Source organism: Arachis stenosperma, chromosome 9, assembly GCF_014773155.1.
Source record: "Arachis stenosperma cultivar V10309 chromosome 9, arast.V10309.gnm1.PFL2, whole genome shotgun sequence".
In the NCBI taxonomy this organism is placed as follows: domain Eukaryota; kingdom Viridiplantae; phylum Streptophyta; class Magnoliopsida; order Fabales; family Fabaceae; genus Arachis; species Arachis stenosperma.
Genome location: NC_080385.1, coordinates 76,955,529 through 76,975,955, shown reverse-complemented (window position 1 = coordinate 76,975,955; position 20,427 = coordinate 76,955,529). Strand labels below are relative to the sequence as shown.

Sequence of the window (20,427 nt, the reverse complement as noted above, 5' to 3'; positions counted from 1 at the left end):
GCTTTTATTATATTTTTATTAGTTTTTAGTTAAAATTCACTTTTCTGGACTTTACTATGATTTTGTGTGTTTTTCTGTGATTTCAGGTATTTTCTAGCTGAAATTGAGGGACCTGAGCAAAAATCTGATTCAGAGGCTGAAAAGGAGTGCAGATGCTGTTAGATTCTGACCACTCTGCACTCGAAGTGGATTTTCCAGCAATGTATAATAGTCCATACTTTGCTCAAGATTTGATGGCCCAAACCGGCGTTCCAAATCAGCTCAAAACTGCCCAGCGTTAAACGCCGGAACTGGCACAAGAATGGGAGTTAAACGCCCAAACTGGCATAAAAGCTGGCGTTTAACTCCAAGAAAAGTCTCTACACATTAAAGCTTCAATGCTCAGCCCAAGCACACACCAAGTGGGCCCGAAAGTGGATTTTTATGTCATTTACTCATTTCTGTAAACCCTAGGCTACTAGTTCTCTACATATAGGACCTTTTACTATTGTATTCTCATCTGGGTAGCTATCTTTGAGTAGTTTTATGCTATCTTAGATCATTGGGCTGGCCTCATGGCCATGCCTAGACCTTGTTCTTATGTACTTTCAACGGTGGAGTTTCTACACACCAGAGATTGAGGTGTGGAGCTCTGCTGTACCTCGAGTATTAATACAATTACTATTGTTCTTCTATTCAATTCAGCTTATTCTTGTTCTAAGATATCACTTGTTCCTCAACTTGATGAATGTGATGATCCGTGACACTCATCATCATTCTCACCTATGAACGTGTGCCTGACAACCACCTCCGTTCTACCTTAGATTGAGTAGATATCTCTTGGATCCCTTAATCGGAATCTTCGTGGTATAAGCTAGAATTGATGGCGGCATTCAAGAGAATCCGGAAGGTCTAAACCTTGTCTGTGGCATTCTGAGTAGGATTCAATGATTGAATGACTGTGACGAGCTTCAAACTCCTGAAGGCTGGGCGTTAGTGACAGACGCAAAAGAATCAATGGATTCTATTCCAACCTGATTGAGAACCGACAGATGATTAGCCGTGCCGTGACAGGGTGCGTTGAACATTTTCACTGAGAGGACGGGACTGTAGCACTGACAATGGTGATGCCCAACATACAGCTTGCCATTGAAAGGAGTAAGAAGGATTGGATGAAGACAGTAGGAAAGCAGAGAGATGGAAGGGACAAAGCATCTCCATACGCTTATCTGAAATTCTCACCAATGAATTACATAAGTATCTCTATCTTTATCTTTATGTTTTATTCATATATCATCCATAACCATTTGAATCTGCCTGACTGAGATTTACAAGGTGACCATAGCTTGCTTCATACCAACAATCTCCGTGGGATCGACCCTTACTCGCGTAAGGTTTATTACTTGGACGACCCAGTGCACTTGCTGGTTAGTTGTGCGAAGTTGTGAAATTATGTTTAGACCATGGTATTGCGCACCAAGTTTTTGGAGCCATTACCGGGGATTGTTTGAGTTGTGAAAAGTAGAGATCATAATTTCGTGCACCAAGTTTTTGGCGCCGTTGCCGGGGATTGTTGAGTTTGGACAACTGACGGTTCATCTTGTTGCTTAGATTAGGTATTTTTCTTCAGAGTTCTTAAGAATGAATTTTAGTGTTTCAAGGTGATGTTCTTATCATCACCAAAGCTGATTGATTCTCATCAATTTAGCTCTTGAATGTAATGTCCTGCTGAAGCTTGGCTAGCCATGTCTAATTTCTTTAGACTAAAGCTTTAGACTAACATTGCATGATTCCTGGAATTCTCATTAAGAATTTTGATACCTTTATTTTCTTTTCTACTTAATTTTCGAAAAATCCAAAAAAATTTACAAAATCATAAAAAACCAAAAATATTTTATGTTTCTTGTTGAGTCTAGTGTCTCATGTTAAGTTTGGTGTCAATTGCATGTTTCTGTTCCTCTTGCATTCATTCATGTGTCTTAAGTGATCTTCAAGATGTTCTTGATGATTTTCTTACTCTGATCTTTACATTCTCTTATCTTGAGTGTTTTGTTGTTTCTCATATGCATTCTCATTTTGTTAGTGTCAGTAGTATACAAACTTCTAAGTTTGGTGTCTTGCATGCATTGTTTATTTGATTTTAGTTGCATTATTAAAAATCCAAAAAAATTTTTAACTTGTGTCTTTTCAAGTCAATAACACAGAGAATTGAAGATTCAGAACATACAGCAGAGGAATCATACAGAAAAAGTTGGGCGTTCAAAACGCCCAGTGAAGAAGGAAAACTGGCGTTTAAACGCCAGCCAGGGTGCCTGGTTGGGCGTTTAACGCCCAAAAGGGTAGTGTTTTGGCCGTTAAGTGCCAGAATGGATACCATTCTGGGCGTTTAACGCCAGGATGGCACAAGAGGGAAGATTTTGTTTTTAATGCAGATTTTTTTCAAGTTTTCAAAATTTTTCAAAATCAAATCTTTTTCAAATCATATCTTTTCAATCAAACCTTTTCCAAAATCAATTTCTTTCTATTTTCAAAGATACTTGCTAACAATTAATGATTTGATTTAATATTTCAAGTATGTTGCCTTTTCTGTTGAGAAAGGTTTAATGAATCATATCTTTTCTTGTTAGCCAAGTCATTAATTTTAAAAATCAAATCTTTTTAAATTGTTTTTTTTAAATCATATCTTTTTAATCACATCTTTTTCAAAATAGTTTTCAATCATATCTTTTTGATTTCTAATTTTGAAATCTTTTTCAAAAATCACTTTATTTCTTTTCCACTCTTAGTTTTCGAAAATCAATTAGTATTTTTCAAAATGCACTTTATTTCTTCCTCTCTTCTCACATCCTTCTATTTATGGACTAACAATACTCCTCAATGCACAATTCGAACTCCATCTTTCATTGATAAGTTCGAATTTTCTATCTCTTCCTTCTATTTTTCTTTTCCTTTGTCACTTCAAGAAATCTCTATACTGTGACATAGAGGATTCCATATTTTCTTGTTCTCTTCTCTTTCATATGAGCAGGAGCAAAGACAAAAGCATTCTTGTTGAGGCTGACCCTGAACCTGAAAGGACCTTGAAGCGAAAGCTAAGAGAAGCTAAGGCACAACTCTCTATAGAGGATCTAACAGAAGCTAGTCAATGCCTTCTTGGCAAAGTTCTTTCCACCTCAAAAATTGAGTAAGCTTAGAGTGGAAGTCTAAACCTTAAGACAGAAAGAAGGAGAATCCCTCTATGAAGCTTGGGAAAGATACAAACAATTGATCAGAAAGTGTCCCTCTGACATGCTTTCTGAATGGAGCATCATAGGTATTTTCTATGATGGTCTATCTGAACTGTCCAAGATGTCATTGGATAGCTCTGCTGGAGGATCTCTTCATCTGAAGAAGACGCCTACAGAAGCTCACGAACTAATTGAAATGGTTGCAAATAACCAATTCATGTACACTTCTGAAAAGAATCCTCTGAACAATGGGACGAATCAGAAGAAAGGAGTTCTTGAGATTGATACTCTGAATGCCATATTGGCTCAAAACAAAATATTGACTCAGCAAGTCAATATGATTTCTCAAAGTCTGTCTGGAATGCAAGCTGCACCAAGCAGTACTAAGGACGCTTCATCTGAAGAAGAAGCTTATGATCCTGAGAACCCTTCAATGGAAGAGGTGAATTACATGGGAGAACCCTATGGAAACACCTATAATTCTTCATGGAGAAATCATCCAAATCTCTCATGGAAGGATCAACAGAAACCTCAACAAGGTTTCAACAACAATAATGGTGGAAGAAACAGGTTTAGCAAAGGCAAGCCTTTTCCATCATCTTCTCAGCAACAGACAGAGAATTCAAAGCAGAACCACTCTGACTTAGCAACCATGGTCTCTGATCTAATCAAAACCACTCAAAGTTTCATGACTGAAACTAGGTCCTCCATTAGGAATTTGGAGGCACAAGTGGGACAGCTGAGCGAGAAAATTACTGAACTCCCTCATAGTACTCTTCCAAGCAATACAGAAGAGAATCCAAAAGGAGAATGCAAGGCCATTAACATGACCCACATGGCCGAACTAGGAGAGGAGGAAGAGGCAGTGAACGCCACTGAGGAAGACCTCAATGGACGTCCACTGACCTCCAATGAGTTCCCTAATGAGGAACCATGGGAATCTGAAGCTCACACTGAGACCATAGAGGTTCTATTGGATTTACTTCTGTCATTCATGAGTTCTGATGAGTATTCTTCCTCTGAAGAGGATGAGTATGTCACTGAAGAGCAAGTTTCTAAATACCTTGGAGCAATCATGAAGCTAAATGACAAGTTATTTGGTAATGAGACTTGGGAGGATGAACCCCCTTTGCTCACCAAAGAACTATATGACTTGTCTAGGCAGAAATTACCTCAAAAGAGACAAGATCCTGGGAAGTTTTCAATACCTTGTACCTAGGGTCAAGTATAAACCTCATGCCTCTCTCTGTAATGGAGAAGCTAGGGATCTTTGAGGTGCAAGCTGCAAGAATCTCACTAGAGATGGCAGACAATTCAAGAAAACAAGCTTATGGACTTGTAGAGGATGTTCTGGTAAAGATTGAAGACCATTACATCCCTGCTGATTTCATAGTCCTAAAGACTGGGAAGTGCGTGGATGAATCCATCATCCTTGGCAGACCCTTCCTAGCCACAGCAAAGGCTGTGATTGATGTTGACAGAGGATAATTGATCATTCAAGTGAATGAAGAATCCTTTGTGTTTAAGGCTCAAGGATATCCCTCTATCACCATGGAGAGGAAGCATGAAGAGCTTCTCTCAAAACAGAGCCAAACAGAGCCCCCACAGTCAAACTCTAAGTTTGGTGTTGGGAGGCCACAACCAAATTCTAAGTTTGGTGTTGAACCCCCACATTCAAACTCTATGTTTGGTGTTGGGAGGTTCCAACATTGCTCTGAGTATCTGTGAGGCTCCATGAGAGCCCTCTGTCAAGCTACTGACATTAAAGAAGCGCTTGTTGGGAGGCAACCCAATGTTATAATTATCTATTTTCCTTTGTTATTTTATGTTTTCTGTAGGTTGATGATCATGAGAAGTCACAAAATCAATTGAAAAAGCAAAAACAGAATGAAAAACAGAAAGAAAAATAGCACACCCTGGAGGAAGACCTTGCGGGCGTTTAAACGCCAGTAAGGGCAGCAAATGGGCGTTTAATGCCCAGTCTGGCACCATTCTGGGCGTTTAACGCCAGAAAGGGGCACCAGACTGGCATTAGACGCCAGTAAAGGGCAAGAAGTTGGCGTTAAACGCCAGAAATGGGCACCAGCCCGGCGTTTAACGCCAGAATTAGCATAGAGAGCATTTTTGCTCGCCACATGGTGCAGGGATGAATTTTCCTTGACACCTCAGGATCTGTGGACCCCACAGGATCCCCACCTACCCCACCACTCTCTCTCTTCTTCACCTATTCACCAATCACCTCAACACCTCTTCCCCAGAAACCCCTCACCTATCAAATCCCATCTTTCTCTTCACCACTCACATCCATCCTTCATAAAACCCCACCTACCTCACCATTCAAATTCAAACCACTTTCCCTCCCAAACCCACCCATTCATAACCGAACCTACCCCTCTCTCCACCCCTATATAAACCCATCTTCACTCCTTCATTTTCACACAACCTAAACACTACTTCTCCCCCTTTGGCCGAACCACAAAGCCATCTCCATCTCCTCTATTTCTTCTTCTTCTACTCTCTTCTTTCTTCTTTTGCTCGAGGACGAGCAAACCTTTTAAGTTTGGTGTGGTAAAAGCATTGCTTTTTGTTTTTCCATAACCATTTATGGCATCTAAGGCCAGAGAAACCTCTAGAAAGAGGAAAGGGAAGGCAAAAGCTTCCACCTCCGAGCCATGGGAGATGGAGAGATTCATCTCAAGGGTTCATCAAGACCACTTCTATGAAGTTGTGGCCTTGAAGAAGGTGATCCCCGAGGTCCCTTTCAAACTCAAAAAGAGCGAATATCCGGAGATCTGACATGAGATCCGAAGAAGAGGTTGGAAAGTTCTTACCAACCCCAATCAACAAGTCGGAATCTTAATGGTTCAAGAGTTCTATGCCAATGCATTGATCACCAAGAGCCATGATCAAAGTGTGAACCCGAACCCAAAGAATTGGTTTACAATGGTTCGGGGAAAATGCTTAGATTTTAGTCCGAAAAATGTAAGGTTGGCATTCAACTTACCCATGATGCAAGGAGATGAACACCCTTACACTAGAAGGGTCAACTTTGATCAAAGGTTGGACCAAGTCCTCATAGACATTTGTGAAGAGGGCGCTCAATGGAAGAGAGATTCAAGAGGAAAGCCGGTTCAACTGAGAAGGCATGACCTCAAGCCCGTGGCTAGGGGATGGTTGGAGTTTATCCAACGCTCAATCATTCCCACTAGCAACCGGTCCGAAGTTACTATAGACTGGGCCATCATGATTCATAGCATCATGATTGGAGAAGAAGTAGAAGTTCATGAGGTTATAGCCCAAGAACTTTATAAGGTGGCGGACAAGTCCTCTACCTTGGCAAGGTTAGCCTCTCCTCATCTCATTTGTCACCTCTGTTATTCAGTTGGAGTTGACATAGAGGGAGACATCCTCATTGATGAAGACAAGCCCATCACTAAGAAAAGGATGGAGCAAACAAGAGATCCCACTCATCATGAAATCCCTGAGATACCTCAAGGGATGCACTTTCCTCCACAAAATTATTGGGAGCAAATCAACACCTCCCTAGGAGAATTGAGTTCCAATATGGGACAACTAAGGGTGGAGCACCAAGAACATTCCATTCTTCTCCATGAAATTAAAGAAGATCAAAGAATCATGAGAGAGGAGCAACAAAGGCAAGGAAGAGACATTGAGGAGCTCAAGAACTCCATAAGATCTTCAAGAGGAAGAACAAGCCGCCATCACTAAGGTGGACCCGTTCTTTAATCTCCTTGTTCTTTATTTTTCTGTTTTTCGAAAAATCATGCTTATGTTTATCTATGTTTGTGTCTTATGATCATTAGTGTCTTAGTGTCTATGCCTTAAATTTATGAATGTCCTATGAATCCATCACCTTTCTTGAATGAAAAATGTTCTTAATTGAAAACGAGAAGAATTGCATGAATTTTGAATTTTATAACAGATTAATTATTTTGATGTGGTGGCAATACTTTTATTTTCTGAATGTATGCTTGAACAGTTCATAAGTCTTTTGAATTTGTTGTTCATGAATGTTGGCTCTTGAAAGAATGATGAAAAAGGAGACATGTTACTGAGGATCTGAAAAATCATAAAAAAATGATTCTTGAAGCAAGAAAAAGCAGTGAATACTAAAAAAAAAAAAGAGAAGACGAAAAAAAAAAGAAACAGAAAAGAAAGAAAAAAATAAAGTTGTGATCCAAGGCAAAAAGAGTGTGCTTAAGAACCCTGGACACCTCTAATTGGGGACTCTAGCAAAGCTGAGTCACAATCTGAAAAGGTTCACCCAATTATGTGTTTGTGGCATGTATGTATCCGGTGGTAATACTGGAAGACAGAGTGCTTTGGGCCACGGCCAAGACTCATAAAGTAGCTGTGTTCAAGAATCATCATACTTAACTAGGAGAATCAATAACACTATCTGGATTCTGAGTTCCTAGAGAAGCCAATCATTCGGAATTTCAAAGGATAGAGTGAGATGCCAAAACTATTCAGAGGCAAAAAGCTAAAAGCCCCGCTCATCTAATTAATACTGATATTCATAGATGTTTTTGGAATTCGTTGCATATTCTCTTCTTTTTATCTTATTTGATTTTCAGTTGCTTGGGGACAAGCAACAATTTAAGTTTGGTGTTGTGATGAGCGGATAATTTATACGCTTTTTGGCATTGTTTTTAGTGTGTTTTTAGTTTGTTTTAGTTAGTTTTTATTATATTTTTATTAGTTTTTAGTTAAAATTCACTTTTCTGGACTTTACAATGAGTTTCTGTGTTTTTCTGTGATTTCAGGTATTTTCTGGCTGAAATTGAGGGACCTGAGCAAAAATCTGATTCAGAGGCTGAAAAGGACTGCAGATGCTATTGGATTCTGAACTCCCTGCACTCGAAGTAGATTTTCTGGAGCTACAAAAGCACAATTGGCGGGCTCTCAACTTCGTTGGATAGTAGACTTCCTGGGCTTTCCAGCAATGTATAATAGTCCATACTTTGCTCAAGATTTGATGGCCCAAACCGGCGTTCCAAATCAGCTCAAAACTGCCCAGCGTTAAACGCCGGAACTGGCACAAGAATGGGAGTTAAACGCCCAAACTGGCATAAAAGCTGGCGTTTAACTCCAAGAAAAGTCTCTACACATGAAAGCTTCAATGCTCAGCCCAAGCACAAACCAAGTGGGCCCGAAAGTGGATTTTTATGTCATTTACTCATTTCTGTAAACCCTAGGCTACTAGTTCTCTACATATAGGACCTTTTACTATTGTATTCTCATCTGGGTAGATATCTTTGAGTAGTTTTATGCTATCTTAGATCATGGGGCTGACCTCACGGCCATGCCTAGACCTTGTTCTTATGTACTTTCAATGGTGGAGTTTCTACACACCATAGATTGAGGTGTGGAGCTCTGCTGTACCTCGAGTATTAATGCAATTACTATTGTTCTTCTATTCAATTCAGCTTATTCTTGTTCTAAGATATCACTTGTTCCTCAACTTGATGAATGTGATGATCCGTGACACTCATCATCATTCTCACCTATGAACGTGTGCCTGACAACCACCTCTGTTCTACCTTAGATTGAGTAGATATCTCTTGGATCCCTTAATCAGAATCTTCGTGGTATAAGCTAGAATTGATGGCGGCATTCAAGAGAATCCGGAAGGTCTAAACCTTGTCTGTGGTATTCTGAGTAGGATTCAATGATTGAATGACTGTGACGAGCTTCAAACTCCTGAAGGCTGGGCGTTAGTGACAGACGCAAAAGAATCAATGGATTCTATTCCAACCTGATTGAGAACCGACAGATGATTAGCCGTGCCGTGACAGGGTGCGTTGAACATTTTCACTGAGAGGATGGGACTGTAGCACTGACAATGGTGATGCCCAACATACAGCTTGCCATTGAAAGGAGTAAGAAGGATTGGATGAAGACAGTAGGAAAGCAGAGAGACGGAAGGGACAAAGCATCTCCATACGCTTATCTGAAATTCTCACCAATGAATTACATAAGTATCTCTATCTTTATCTTTATGTTTTATTCATATATCATCCATAACCATTTGAATCTGCCTGACTGAGATTTACAAGGTGACCATAGCTTGCTTCATACCAACAATCTCCGTGGGATCGACCCTTACTCGCGTAAGGTTTATTACTTGGACGACCCAGTGCACTTGCTGGTTAGTTGTGCGAAGTTGTGAAATTATGTTTAGACCATGGTATTGCGCACCAAGTTTTTGGAGCCATTACCGGGGATTTTTTTAGTTGTGAAAAGTAGAGATCACAAAATATATATATAATAATAGAGAAAGAGATACTTAACTATGAGCCTTGAAAAATGGGTAAAACAAAATCGCAAAATTCAAAAGCGCAACCCTCAGAAAACGTGGTTACCTACGTGAGAAGAAAACTAAAGTTCAATAAAATATATGTACAGATGATACGAGTAGAGGGCCAAGAACATAGCATAATTAGCTCCAAACTCAGCTTGCAAAGCCAAGGCTGGCCGGAGAACATATACGTACATATATATACATAATAATAACCCAAAAGAACATGTTCAAAACCCTAGTTCTCCAAAAAACCTCTAAGAGGTACATAAACAAAGTATTCTTACATACAAAAGGAGAAACTATACATATATATACATCAAAATAACAAAAGGAGATCCCAAAATAAACCACTTCGCCGCAGAACCTTCAGACGCCTACCGAGGAGCCGCTCGACCTGCATCTGAAAACAATAACGCAATATGGGGGTAAGAACCAGAGGTTCTCAGCATGGTTAAGGTGCCACACATGTAATATATAAGATCCTGGAAATGCCAAAGGCAATCCTAGAACTCCAACATACAATTATAAAACTTAATTTCTATGCAGAAGCCATAAAAAGGGGTAGGTGATCTAAGTATCCTAAACTTACTTACTTACTTTAAACTCTAGCATTAACACCAAACCAATCCACCTTTCCTCCGATCCCCCATCATCCATGAATCAGTAGGGACAAACAAACAAATACACATGATGCATACCTACCCTATGGCTGTTGATATCAACTGTCAGTTACGTAGCCATCCTGACATGTTCTCAAGCTCAAAAGTACACTATGAGGAAAATCTCCAAGCTGACATGGGGAAAGAATGCCCCAAGCTCAATAATATCCATGAGACGGATCCCAAGCTGACATGGGGAGAAGAGACAACACCCCAAGCTGACATGGGAAAAATAATACCCCAAGCTGAATGTTATCTCTGGGACGAATCCCAGGCTGACATGGGAGAATGCCCCAAGCCTAAGTTATTCAATCATTTTCTCATAATTATCAGTTTCATTCCCGAAACCAATTCATATCTCATCTCATCATTCTCAACTTTACTTAACTCATTGCTCATACATTTTATTATTCTTGATTGATTAACATCATCAATTCTCAACTTTTATTTCAGTCCTTGTTCCTCATCCTTCTTTCTTCTCTTTATCTCACAATATCATTGTCTTTAACTTTAACCCTTCCTAGGGGCAACTTACATTTCTTTTCATTTCCTAAACTTGTTTAATCTAAAACCTTCTTGTGTTGTAAATACCTATGCACGACCTATTTTTCTTGGTAAGGTAACTCTAGAGATCCTAATCTTCAATTTAAGGTAGGTTTTGCTGAACTTGGATTAGAATTGAATTTTTTTACAAAATTTAGAATTTTGCTACTGCATTTACAAAATTCCAGAAAAATAGACAGCAGCAGTATTTTTATAAATTCCACAATAATTCTAATTATAATCCGTTGCCTCTAAATTTTGGCGGGATTATAGTCAACATTCCCAAGTTTAAAAAACCATAAGTTTCAAGTTCATATCATTTCATTTGTGTAATTAATCATCAATTGGAAAAGGTGCACTATTTTTATGAATCTTTTCAGAATTTTTAGCAAACAACCCATCTTCCAAATGACTTATCTAAATCTACAAAATAGATATGGACCTGAAACTTGTTCTCACTTAAAATAGACTGATAAATCATTAAATTCCTTTTCAAAGCAACTCAACATTTCATTTAAATCCCAAGTTATAGCGTCTGGAAGTTGGTACTGCAGAACCAGAAAACCAGAAAAATCTACAGGAACCACTAAACTTCAAAAAATCATATCTTCCAAACCACTTGGCCAAATTTCCTGAAATTTTTCTGGAATAATCTTGACTTACGGAAATTTGTTAGAAAAATAGATTAGTTCGAAAATCATGTCCAGATTATTCCCAGTTTTCGTTTTAAGTTGTTGTCCAAACAGATTAGGAATTTCTGCAGCAAGACTTCTCAATTTCACTGACCAAATTTAGTCCTCTAGGTTTCCAACTTATACTAATCCACCATTCCTCTTATTCATCACTTTATCTACTTAAATTATATCACAACTCTACCCTGAAACCTCAGTTCCATGTACCTATCAGAAATCACCATAATTTATATCATACAAGCTCACTTTAAAGCATTAAAATTCTACACTTCTTTTAACAATAATAAACCAACCAGTCAACAGAATTTCAGCAACAACAATCTTATTAACTCATCACCACAGCATTAATCAAAATAACCATACCAACAATTTCACATAAACACCACTCAATCTCAACCATATCATTAAATTGCCATAATCACCAATCCTTCATCCATCATCATTATATATATTTGCATTCAACCCACATTATCAATTACCCAACACATGCCCACATCAACTTATCCATCAATACCATAAAGACTAATAATTTAACACAATTAATCGTTTCAACCTATCCTATAGTGCTCTAGCCTAAGTTTTCACAAAACCTTACATATTAAACACGCGAAACCTAAACCATACCTTGGCCGATTACTATATTTAGTCCAAGGCAGCCACCCAAGTCACCACACAGCCCCTCAAGCTTAGAGAAACCAGCTGCAAGCTTAGCTTCAATCACCACCAAGCTTCCAAATGCCCACAATTCAACTCCAATGCATATATATATATATATATATATATATATATATATATATATATATATATATATATATATATACTTAATTCACACCTAACACACATGTACACTTTAATTTCAGATTTCACATAATAAATTCAAGATTTGGCTAGGGTTTAGGTCATCCTTACCTTGTATGTGCCTCAATCAACCCAAAGCCCACTCATTCCTCAACTCAATTTAATCCTATAATCATCAATTTAACCAAAATCTTAATATCCAAAAACCTTAATATTCTCGAATTGAAGAAGAGAGAATAGGAGCTGGGATTTTGATTTTCTCACCTTGAAAGATACTTGACTTTTTAGAGCTCAATGCCGTGGACGCGTGGCCGCAAACGGTGTGGCGATCGGTGCTCCGGATCAAAAGTTATCAAGGATTGAAGTTTAGGTGAGGGTTTGCTTCTTCTCCTCTTCCATGGCTGCCCAACAGCGTGTTTAGCATGCAAGAAGGGAGAAAGAAGATCTGAACTCACTTTATTAAGTGAGTAGGTGGGGCCCACGGGTCCTGTTTGGGTCTGGTTCAACCGGTTTAACCCGTTCGGCCCAATCTTGGGCCGATTTCTTTAAAATCGGTGTCAAAATTCTTGTTTTAATTAGCTCTATCCTATTTTAATATTAGATTTACATTTTTAATTTTCCTTATTAAAATTTAATTTTTTTAAATTGTTTGCTAAATTTGCGGGGTTTACATCCTACCCACCTAATTAGGAATTTTGCCCCCAAAATTCAAGTTTAGTAACCTGAGATAGGCGCATTGATCGTTTCTCTTATCTGGTCCAAATCCTCAGGTGTATTCGCCAATTCCAATTCTTATTCTGTATTTACATTATTAACGGAGAAATACATCCAAGTTTTAATTCTTTAGTCTCAATTTCGCACCGACTCTCAAAGTAATATTTAATAATGTGTAACTAGTTTCTCTCGAGGAAGTTCAGAACCATTTCCGCTTTCAAGCGTCTAAACAGTAATGTTTTCTAAGGTATGGAAGAATATTAATGGGCTGACATTTCTTTATTGTTATGGTTAGGCATTATACACGATGCTAATTCAAGCTTGTAAAAATAATAAATCCAGAGGTAATTGAATTACTGGAATGATGTTTATTGTAGAGTAAAGGGATGCCCTATATGGTGGGTACAACAAGTTCTAGAGATTAAAAAGATATACAATAAGGAGTTAAGGTGCACGCTCAGAGAATAATTGAGATTCGAGCTAGTTGAGGAGAAGATATAGCGCACCAAATTAAATAAACCTTAGCTGATGTCAACGGATTACCTGTTTTACGAAAGAGGGCAATTCCATTCGCGGCAAGTTCCTAAGATTCACAAATTTAAATTAGTATGAAATGACAAAGTCGGATTCGTTTGGAAGGAGCAAGATTCGTGCAATTCAGGGATAGGATTAGGAGTTGATCCATTTATTATTATTTAAGAAGAAGTTCGGGGTAGAATTCTGTTGTAAGGTACAAAAGAAGGTCAGGTGGACTCGGAAGGATTCATTAACGCGCTCTCTGGTCCAATTGGTATTTCATATTGAAAACACTTGATTGAATGGATCTCGTCCTCTATTTTATAATCCCTCAAGCTTTTGAGTTCCTTCGATTCCAATAGTGCCATCATACCATTCTCAACACTCTCGATCTCTAACCTATGACTCAGGTTGTATGTTTACTCTCCCAATCCTCTTTTACACATAACTCTAGTTATTATTCTTCAAGAACATAGTCACTCCCTCAAAGTCAACCAAATGCCATTTTCTTTCAGTAACTAAAAGTCATCTTTTGATCAATCCCTTGGAAGTCACAATTCTCACTGCTGGATAGAGGATTATAATAAGTGTTACAGATCATCATCATGTAAAGAAGCCCAAATTTTAATTACTAGTTCATCATTACCACTAATCGGAGCATTTGTGCCCTCAACACCATCTACCCTCGTAGTGTACACTCGTCCTGCCTGCAGAACTCTCCTAGCATCCTGACTCTTCTTTTTTGGACAATTCCAGGACATATGCCCAACTCCTCCACAGTAATAACAGACATCCCAACTGGCCTTACATGGAGTGTTTGGGTGGTACCTTCCACACATCCTACAAGTCAAGCCATTCTGCAGAAACTGAGCCTATTTTCTGAGTCTTTTTCCCTGGTTATTGTTATTATTGAACCTCCGGAAGCTACTCTGGCCTTGATGTTGCTGTGGAGTATTGCCGCCTCGCTTGAAATCTTGACCTCTAGGCGCTAAATTCCTTCCACCATCTTCCCTAACAGAGCTTCGGTGGTCACTCTTATCTAATGCTGCCTTTCTCATACATTCTTCAGCAACTTTGGTTTTGTTTACCAGTTCAGAGAAGGTTCGGATCTCCATCGGTGCAACGAAGCTCATAATATCTCTCCGAAGGCCTCCCTCCTATTTGATACATTTCCACTCAGCAAAGTCCTCAGGAGCTCCCTGACAAGTCTGTGAGAAACGGCACAGTTCCTCAAACATGCTACTGTACTCAATGATGGTCATCTGGCCTTGTTTCAGTTGAAGCAGTTCAAGTTTCTTAACATTTCTGGCTGAACTGAGAAAGTATTTCTTATAGAATTCTTCTCGGAACAACTCCCAAGAGATCACAACTCCATCAGGCTGCAGAATGCGCCTCATGACCTGCTGATGTGGCAGAAATTGGCAGATTAAAAATTATTAAGAAAAATGGCATTGCAAGTACAGCTCTTAACCAGCAAAAATTGTCATTTAGAAAAAGAGTTGTCACAAATTTTGTAAATAAATTACTGGGAGTATGAGTCCCAGGTCATCTCCCAACGAGTTGCAGAAAGATGTGCTATTTTACTAATCAGAGGTTTTTCAAAATGGTTTTTAGTTTGATGAACAGAAAATTAAATTAGAGAATTTATGTAATTTAAATAAAAATCTTGACCGGGAGAGGATTAATCGGAAGTTTTATCCTTGTTGGAATTTTCTCAAAATCAATTAATAATTAGTAGTTGTTTCTACTTAGTTAACCCTCAACGAATGAAGGAAAGTCAAGTTAAAAATCAACTTCTATTCACAAGTCCTAATCCTCTCCCTTGGGAAGTATTAGAGTTAGTGAGTAACAAGTCAACCAACAACAAACCAATTACAATTGGACTCTTGAGTATTCCAACTCAATGTTCTCCTTTTAATCAACTCCCAATCATTTTGTGCAACTACTCCATCATCATAAATATAGACCTCACAAAATTAAGAGGAAAAATAATAAGAGACATGATAAATAATAACCAAAGAGATCAATTAAAAATAAAAAATAGTCTTGTATTAATGAACTTTAAAAATAATCCAATGTCAATTCTGGACAAATTAAGAATATGGAAGAGTAATTGAAAAATAGGTAAACAAACTAGAATGACCAGTTTCGGAGGTAGACTCTTCTCAATAACCAAAGACAAAAATTGTCAAATCCTAAATTATGAATGTATATGAAAAACCTAGAGGAGGAATAAAAATCAAATCTAAAACTAAAAATTATGTGGAATGAATTCTTCCGAGTCTCTGCATGTTCCCTGGCTCTAATCTGCGTTTCTGGGCCAAAAATTGGGTTAAAACGCGGCCCAAACTCTATGCCAGCGACTTCTGTAATTCTGCAGATCGTGCACGTCACGCGACCGCGTCATCCACGCATTCGCGTCAGTCAGCATTTTCCATGCCACGCGTGCGCACCGTCCACGCATTCGCATCGCTCGTGCAGCTTCCAATCCACGCGGTCGCGTCAGGCACGCGAGCGCGTCACTGCGATTTCCTCCATTTCGAGTAGTCGCATGAGCCATGCGCCCGCGTCACTTCTCGCTGGTCGTCTCCTCAATTTCTTATGTTCCTTCCATCTTTGCAAGCTTCCTCTCCATTCTCTAAGCCTTTCCTGCCCTATAAAGCCTAAAACACTTAACACACAGATCACGGCATCGAATGGTATAAAGAAGAATAAGAATATACAATTAAAAGATCTTTAGGAAGCATGTTTTCAATCATAGAATAATTTTGGAAAGGAATTGTAAATACATGCAAATCATATGAATAAGTGGGTGAAGACTTAATAAAACCACTCAATTGAGCACAATATAAATCATAAAATAATGGTTCATCAACCTCCCCACACTTAAACATTAGCATGTCCTCGTGCTTAGTTGAGGGACATAAATCTAATTGAATAGGGACATGTAAAACTTATGCAATGTGTAACGACCCAACTTCTAGTACGTCATGATCGTACCAAGAGTAAGGAGTTACTAACCTATTTCTTTTAGTAACTATTTAATATTGAGCCTTTAGTTCGATATCGCGATTTAGTTTTATAGAAAATTCCAGAAAAATTTTGTTTTTATTAATTAAAATCACATAGCAAACATCTCCAAGTAATAATAATCATAAACTTATTAATAATAATAAATATTATACAAAAGAATTTAAATAAAATTCAGATACAACTCCTATCCCTCTGCATAAAATAAAAACTAAAGTTACAAAGGCGAGGGAACTCTATGAAAGAAACTCAAGTCATAAACTTAACTCGTAAATAAGTTCTATAATCGTCCGCAGCTTCAAACGGAGTCTTCGACCTGTATCACTGAAAGGGTGGAAATTTATGGGGTGAGAACAAACCACACGTTCTCAGTAGGGAATGGGAATGCCGTAAAAGTAGTGATTAACATGCAAATAATTAACTTTTCTTAATAAACCATCTTTGTCAAACCCCTTTGATATACTTTTTAATCTTACTTTAGATAAATAATTACTTTCTTTAAATTTCTAAACCCAAAACAGATCTCAATTGCAAAACTTGTCATATTAAATATCTTTCAGCCACATAATTGATTCTCAGTCATAACAACAAATATTAATCATCTCTATCCATTCACAAACTACTAGCACAATGAAGAAACTCAATTCAACACACAAACAAATCACAATAAGACAAACAACAAAATCACAGAGAAGTAATACAGGCAAACACAACCAAATGTAAATGCACAACCAATATGATGCATGTCTCTCCTAAGCAGGCCATGAGCTCACGTGTCGGTTTACACCCTACAGCCCGACATTACCTAGGAACAAGTCCCAGATATGGCTTCCCTTTGTGTGCTTAGTGCATATGTGTCGGTGGTAAGAATACCACTCCTTTGTGACTACCGGCAGTCGGCGCAAAGCCCGACCCCATAATATACGCACAAGGGGAAACAGTGATCCTCAGTTTGTGGGCGTCCCCGAGATCATTTCACAAACAAAACAGAGATCTTCAGTTCGTGGGTTATTCCCCGAGATCAATACACAATAACATAGCGATCTTCAGTTCGTGGGTTATACCCGAGATCAGCATACAACAATTCATGGGTTATTCCCGTAATCAATGATTATCAGTCCGTGGGTTTTAGCCGCATATAAAACAAATAACAATTTATAGGTTTTCCTGAGATCAATGATCATTCAGTTCGTGGGTACTTCCCGAATTTAACCAATTATCAGTTCGTAATCTCTACTTTGTCAATCTTGAGTGAAGCCAACTTTAAAACTATTTTTCAGTTTAGTTTTCTATCAAAAGACTTAAGAAAATCATTTATTTTAAATTTGTTAAACACTTTTCAAAACATAACCTCTCATTAGAAGTAATCAAATAAAACTCTTTCTCAAGTTTACTAACTTTCTAAAGTCTCAAAAATCATCTCTCTTTACTATTCAAATTCAAATATTATAAATTCATCAAACTTCTAAAAAGTAATCCTTTATTTCAAGCTTAAAACATAATTATTTTCATATCGAATCAATCTCAAAACATAGTTTCTTTCTTAAATAATTTAATTTTAAAACATAAACCTTTCTTTGATAAATCGAATTTAAAATAGAATAATTCTTTTCTTAACTAAATAAAACTTAAATAATCATTTTCCAAATCCATGTGTTCTAAAATAACTTCTCAAATAAAACCTCAGATTTTATAAAATTTTAGCAGCACCTCCCCTAAAACTCGAACTTAACCACCCTTACAGGTTCCCTCTTTCTCAACAAATCTCCCGTTCTTTTATCAACAGTTATCACAACAACAGAATCTCAATAATTACCTCATCATAAATCAGTTTGAAAACCAACATCCTAACATTAATTAAAATTAGAGTTTCCATAAACCATTCTTTAAAAGTAAACCAGTCCAGCTTCAAGAATTCATAACTAATATCCAAAACATCAACTTTTCATATTTCTAGTTATTTTTAAAGTTATTTAGTTATTAGCAAAGTTACCATTTCATTCTAAAGATCATATTTTAAGAAAATAGTTCAGTGATCAACCTTCAATTCTTTAGCCATCCTCAAAATCAACTCTAATTAGACTTAAATCAACAATAATAACCAACTTGGCATAATCGACTAAAATCAGAATTTCCAGCAATTCTAAAATAATCAGAAAACCCATAACAATCACAGCCTCAAATTAAAGTAAATCTCATCAGTTAATTACTCACGACAACGAAGCCATTCAATATCACAGCCATAACCTAAACTCAGTTCACATCCGCATCCAGCTTCAATTATAACTCAGAATAATCACCACAACTAACTTTTCTCAAACACATTTCATTCAATAATTAACCCATCATATTTCAATTTAATAAGTAACATTAAATAAATCACCACTTGCAGCCACACTTCAACCAGTTCCATCCCGTCACAAGTCCATTTCACAACCATTCCAATATATTAAAATTCCAATTCAATATGAAATAATTCAAAATAACTTATTCAAGATCAGAATCTCAGCCAACCCATCACAAAAATCAGTAATTCAAAATACAATTCACAACCAGATTTCAGCCAATTCAGCAATATCCCATAAGATCAGAATTTCCAACAAATCCATCAAAATTAGAAAGCTAATATCAATTACAACTTCAAACACTCACAACCACAAAACCCAAAGACATTCACAACAACAATCCAAACTCAATTCATCAATTATCCATACGACAGCTCTTCAATAATTAACTCGGCATACTTCAATAAAATATACTAAATTAAAACAGCATCTAAATTCATTCACAACTCAGAATAATCATAACAACTAACTAATTTCAAATGCATTTCAAGTCATTCATGTCAATTCAGAAATTCTTAACCATTGATAACCATCTGCACTTATTCAAATAACATGGTGGGCATTCTAAATTAAAAACATTAAATCCCCTACCTCAATGTCACATTAACAATGTAATTAAACCAAACAGCAGCCTCGGTGACGTTTTTTCCTATGAGTTCCCTTCCTCTGGCAACAACACAACAACTCGAAACCTACGTAGCAGCATCAGAATCATCAAGGGCAGCTCCAAAATTGGCTCCTAGCGACTCCAATGACAGTATCCACGGTGGCAAAGACTCTGGTAACTAAGAAAATCACAAGCAGAGGCAGAACAGAGGACAACAATGAGTAGGGACAAGGATGAATTACATCAGAATCAAAACAGCAACTTTTGCGTTTCAACTAGTACCAGCGGCGGACTTTACTCACGGCAGTGGCGACGAAGGACACAAACAATGGCACTGGAACGACGGCGGTGGAACCCTCGCGGTGGTGGCCGTGGATCGATGGCGACAGCAGCGTGGAATACAGCTTCTCTTCTCGGCGGTGACCAGAGAAGCACAAACGGAGCTCCATCGTGACTCTCTACTTTGGACGGCGATGCACAGTAGTGAGACCCGGTGGTGGCGGCGTTATGGCTCAGCAACGGTGGCGCGAACGGCAACGCGAACCGCTTGCCTTCCACCTCGCGCCACTCCACCTCTATCTCCGTCAAATCCAATGTCGTTCTCCTCTGCTCCTTCGAGCTCGATGGCAAGGGACCCACGGCGGCGCGGCGGGTCACGCTCCTCCAGCATCGCGCCTTCTCCCTCCTCCTCTCAGTGACAGCGGCGCGACTCATGGTTCCATGGACGGCGGAGACAAAGCCATCAGCAGCAGCGATCCTGGGTTCAGCAACTACACTCTCTGTTGATCTCTTTCTCCCTCAGACATGGCAACGACAGCGACGGTGGCACCCAACCCGCTGGCGTCGTCCTCTTCTCCTTCTTCCTCTCTTTTCTGTGTGTGAGTTTGAGTGGGGCTGAGTGTATTACACTGAAGAGGGTGAAAGAGGGGTGGGGGTGCAGCTGAGGCAAAAGGGTTTAGGGTTAGGGTTTCTCAAATAATTTGGGAATTGGG

At 38.3% G+C, this 20,427-nt stretch overlaps 1 protein-coding gene and 1 non-coding gene across 3 annotated transcripts; both read right to left on the bottom strand.

Annotated features, from left to right (window-relative positions):
• Positions 1–3,165: 3,165 nt before the first annotated feature.
• Positions 3,166–3,273, bottom strand: LOC130953504 (small nucleolar RNA R71). The gene has a single exon (XR_009075674.1). It is a non-coding gene; the product is annotated as a small nucleolar RNA R71 (small nucleolar RNA).
• A 12,207-nt stretch (positions 3,274–15,480) lies between these two features.
• Positions 15,481–20,427, bottom strand: LOC130947279 (uncharacterized). Of its 2 annotated transcripts, none has more exons than XR_009072610.1 (3): positions 19,718–20,427; positions 19,420–19,613; positions 15,481–16,807 (listed from the first exon to the last, which is right to left on the bottom strand). XR_009072610.1 is itself a non-coding variant. In XM_057875939.1 (3 exons), exons 1-2 carry the CDS (start codon positions 20,147–20,149, stop codon positions 19,543–19,545), a joined length of 483 nt encoding a protein of 160 aa, XP_057731922.1. In that variant the 5' UTR covers positions 20,150–20,427; the 3' UTR covers positions 15,481–16,807; positions 19,420–19,542. The 2 variants fall into 2 exon arrangements, 1 of the variants encoding a protein (XP_057731922.1); XM_057875939.1 differs by having other exon boundaries at positions 19,738–20,427.

Excerpts from the sequence above, each read along its gene's own strand:
- LOC130947279 (XM_057875939.1), bottom strand. The coding sequence starts at position 20,149 with ATGAGTCGCGCCGCTGTCACTGAGAGGAGGAGGGAGAAGGCGCGATGC. Across the intron at positions 19,614-19,737 it reads TGTCCTTCGTCGCCACTGCC|TTACCAGAGTCTTTGCCACC; the intron begins GTGAGTAAAGTC and ends TGATTTTCTTAG.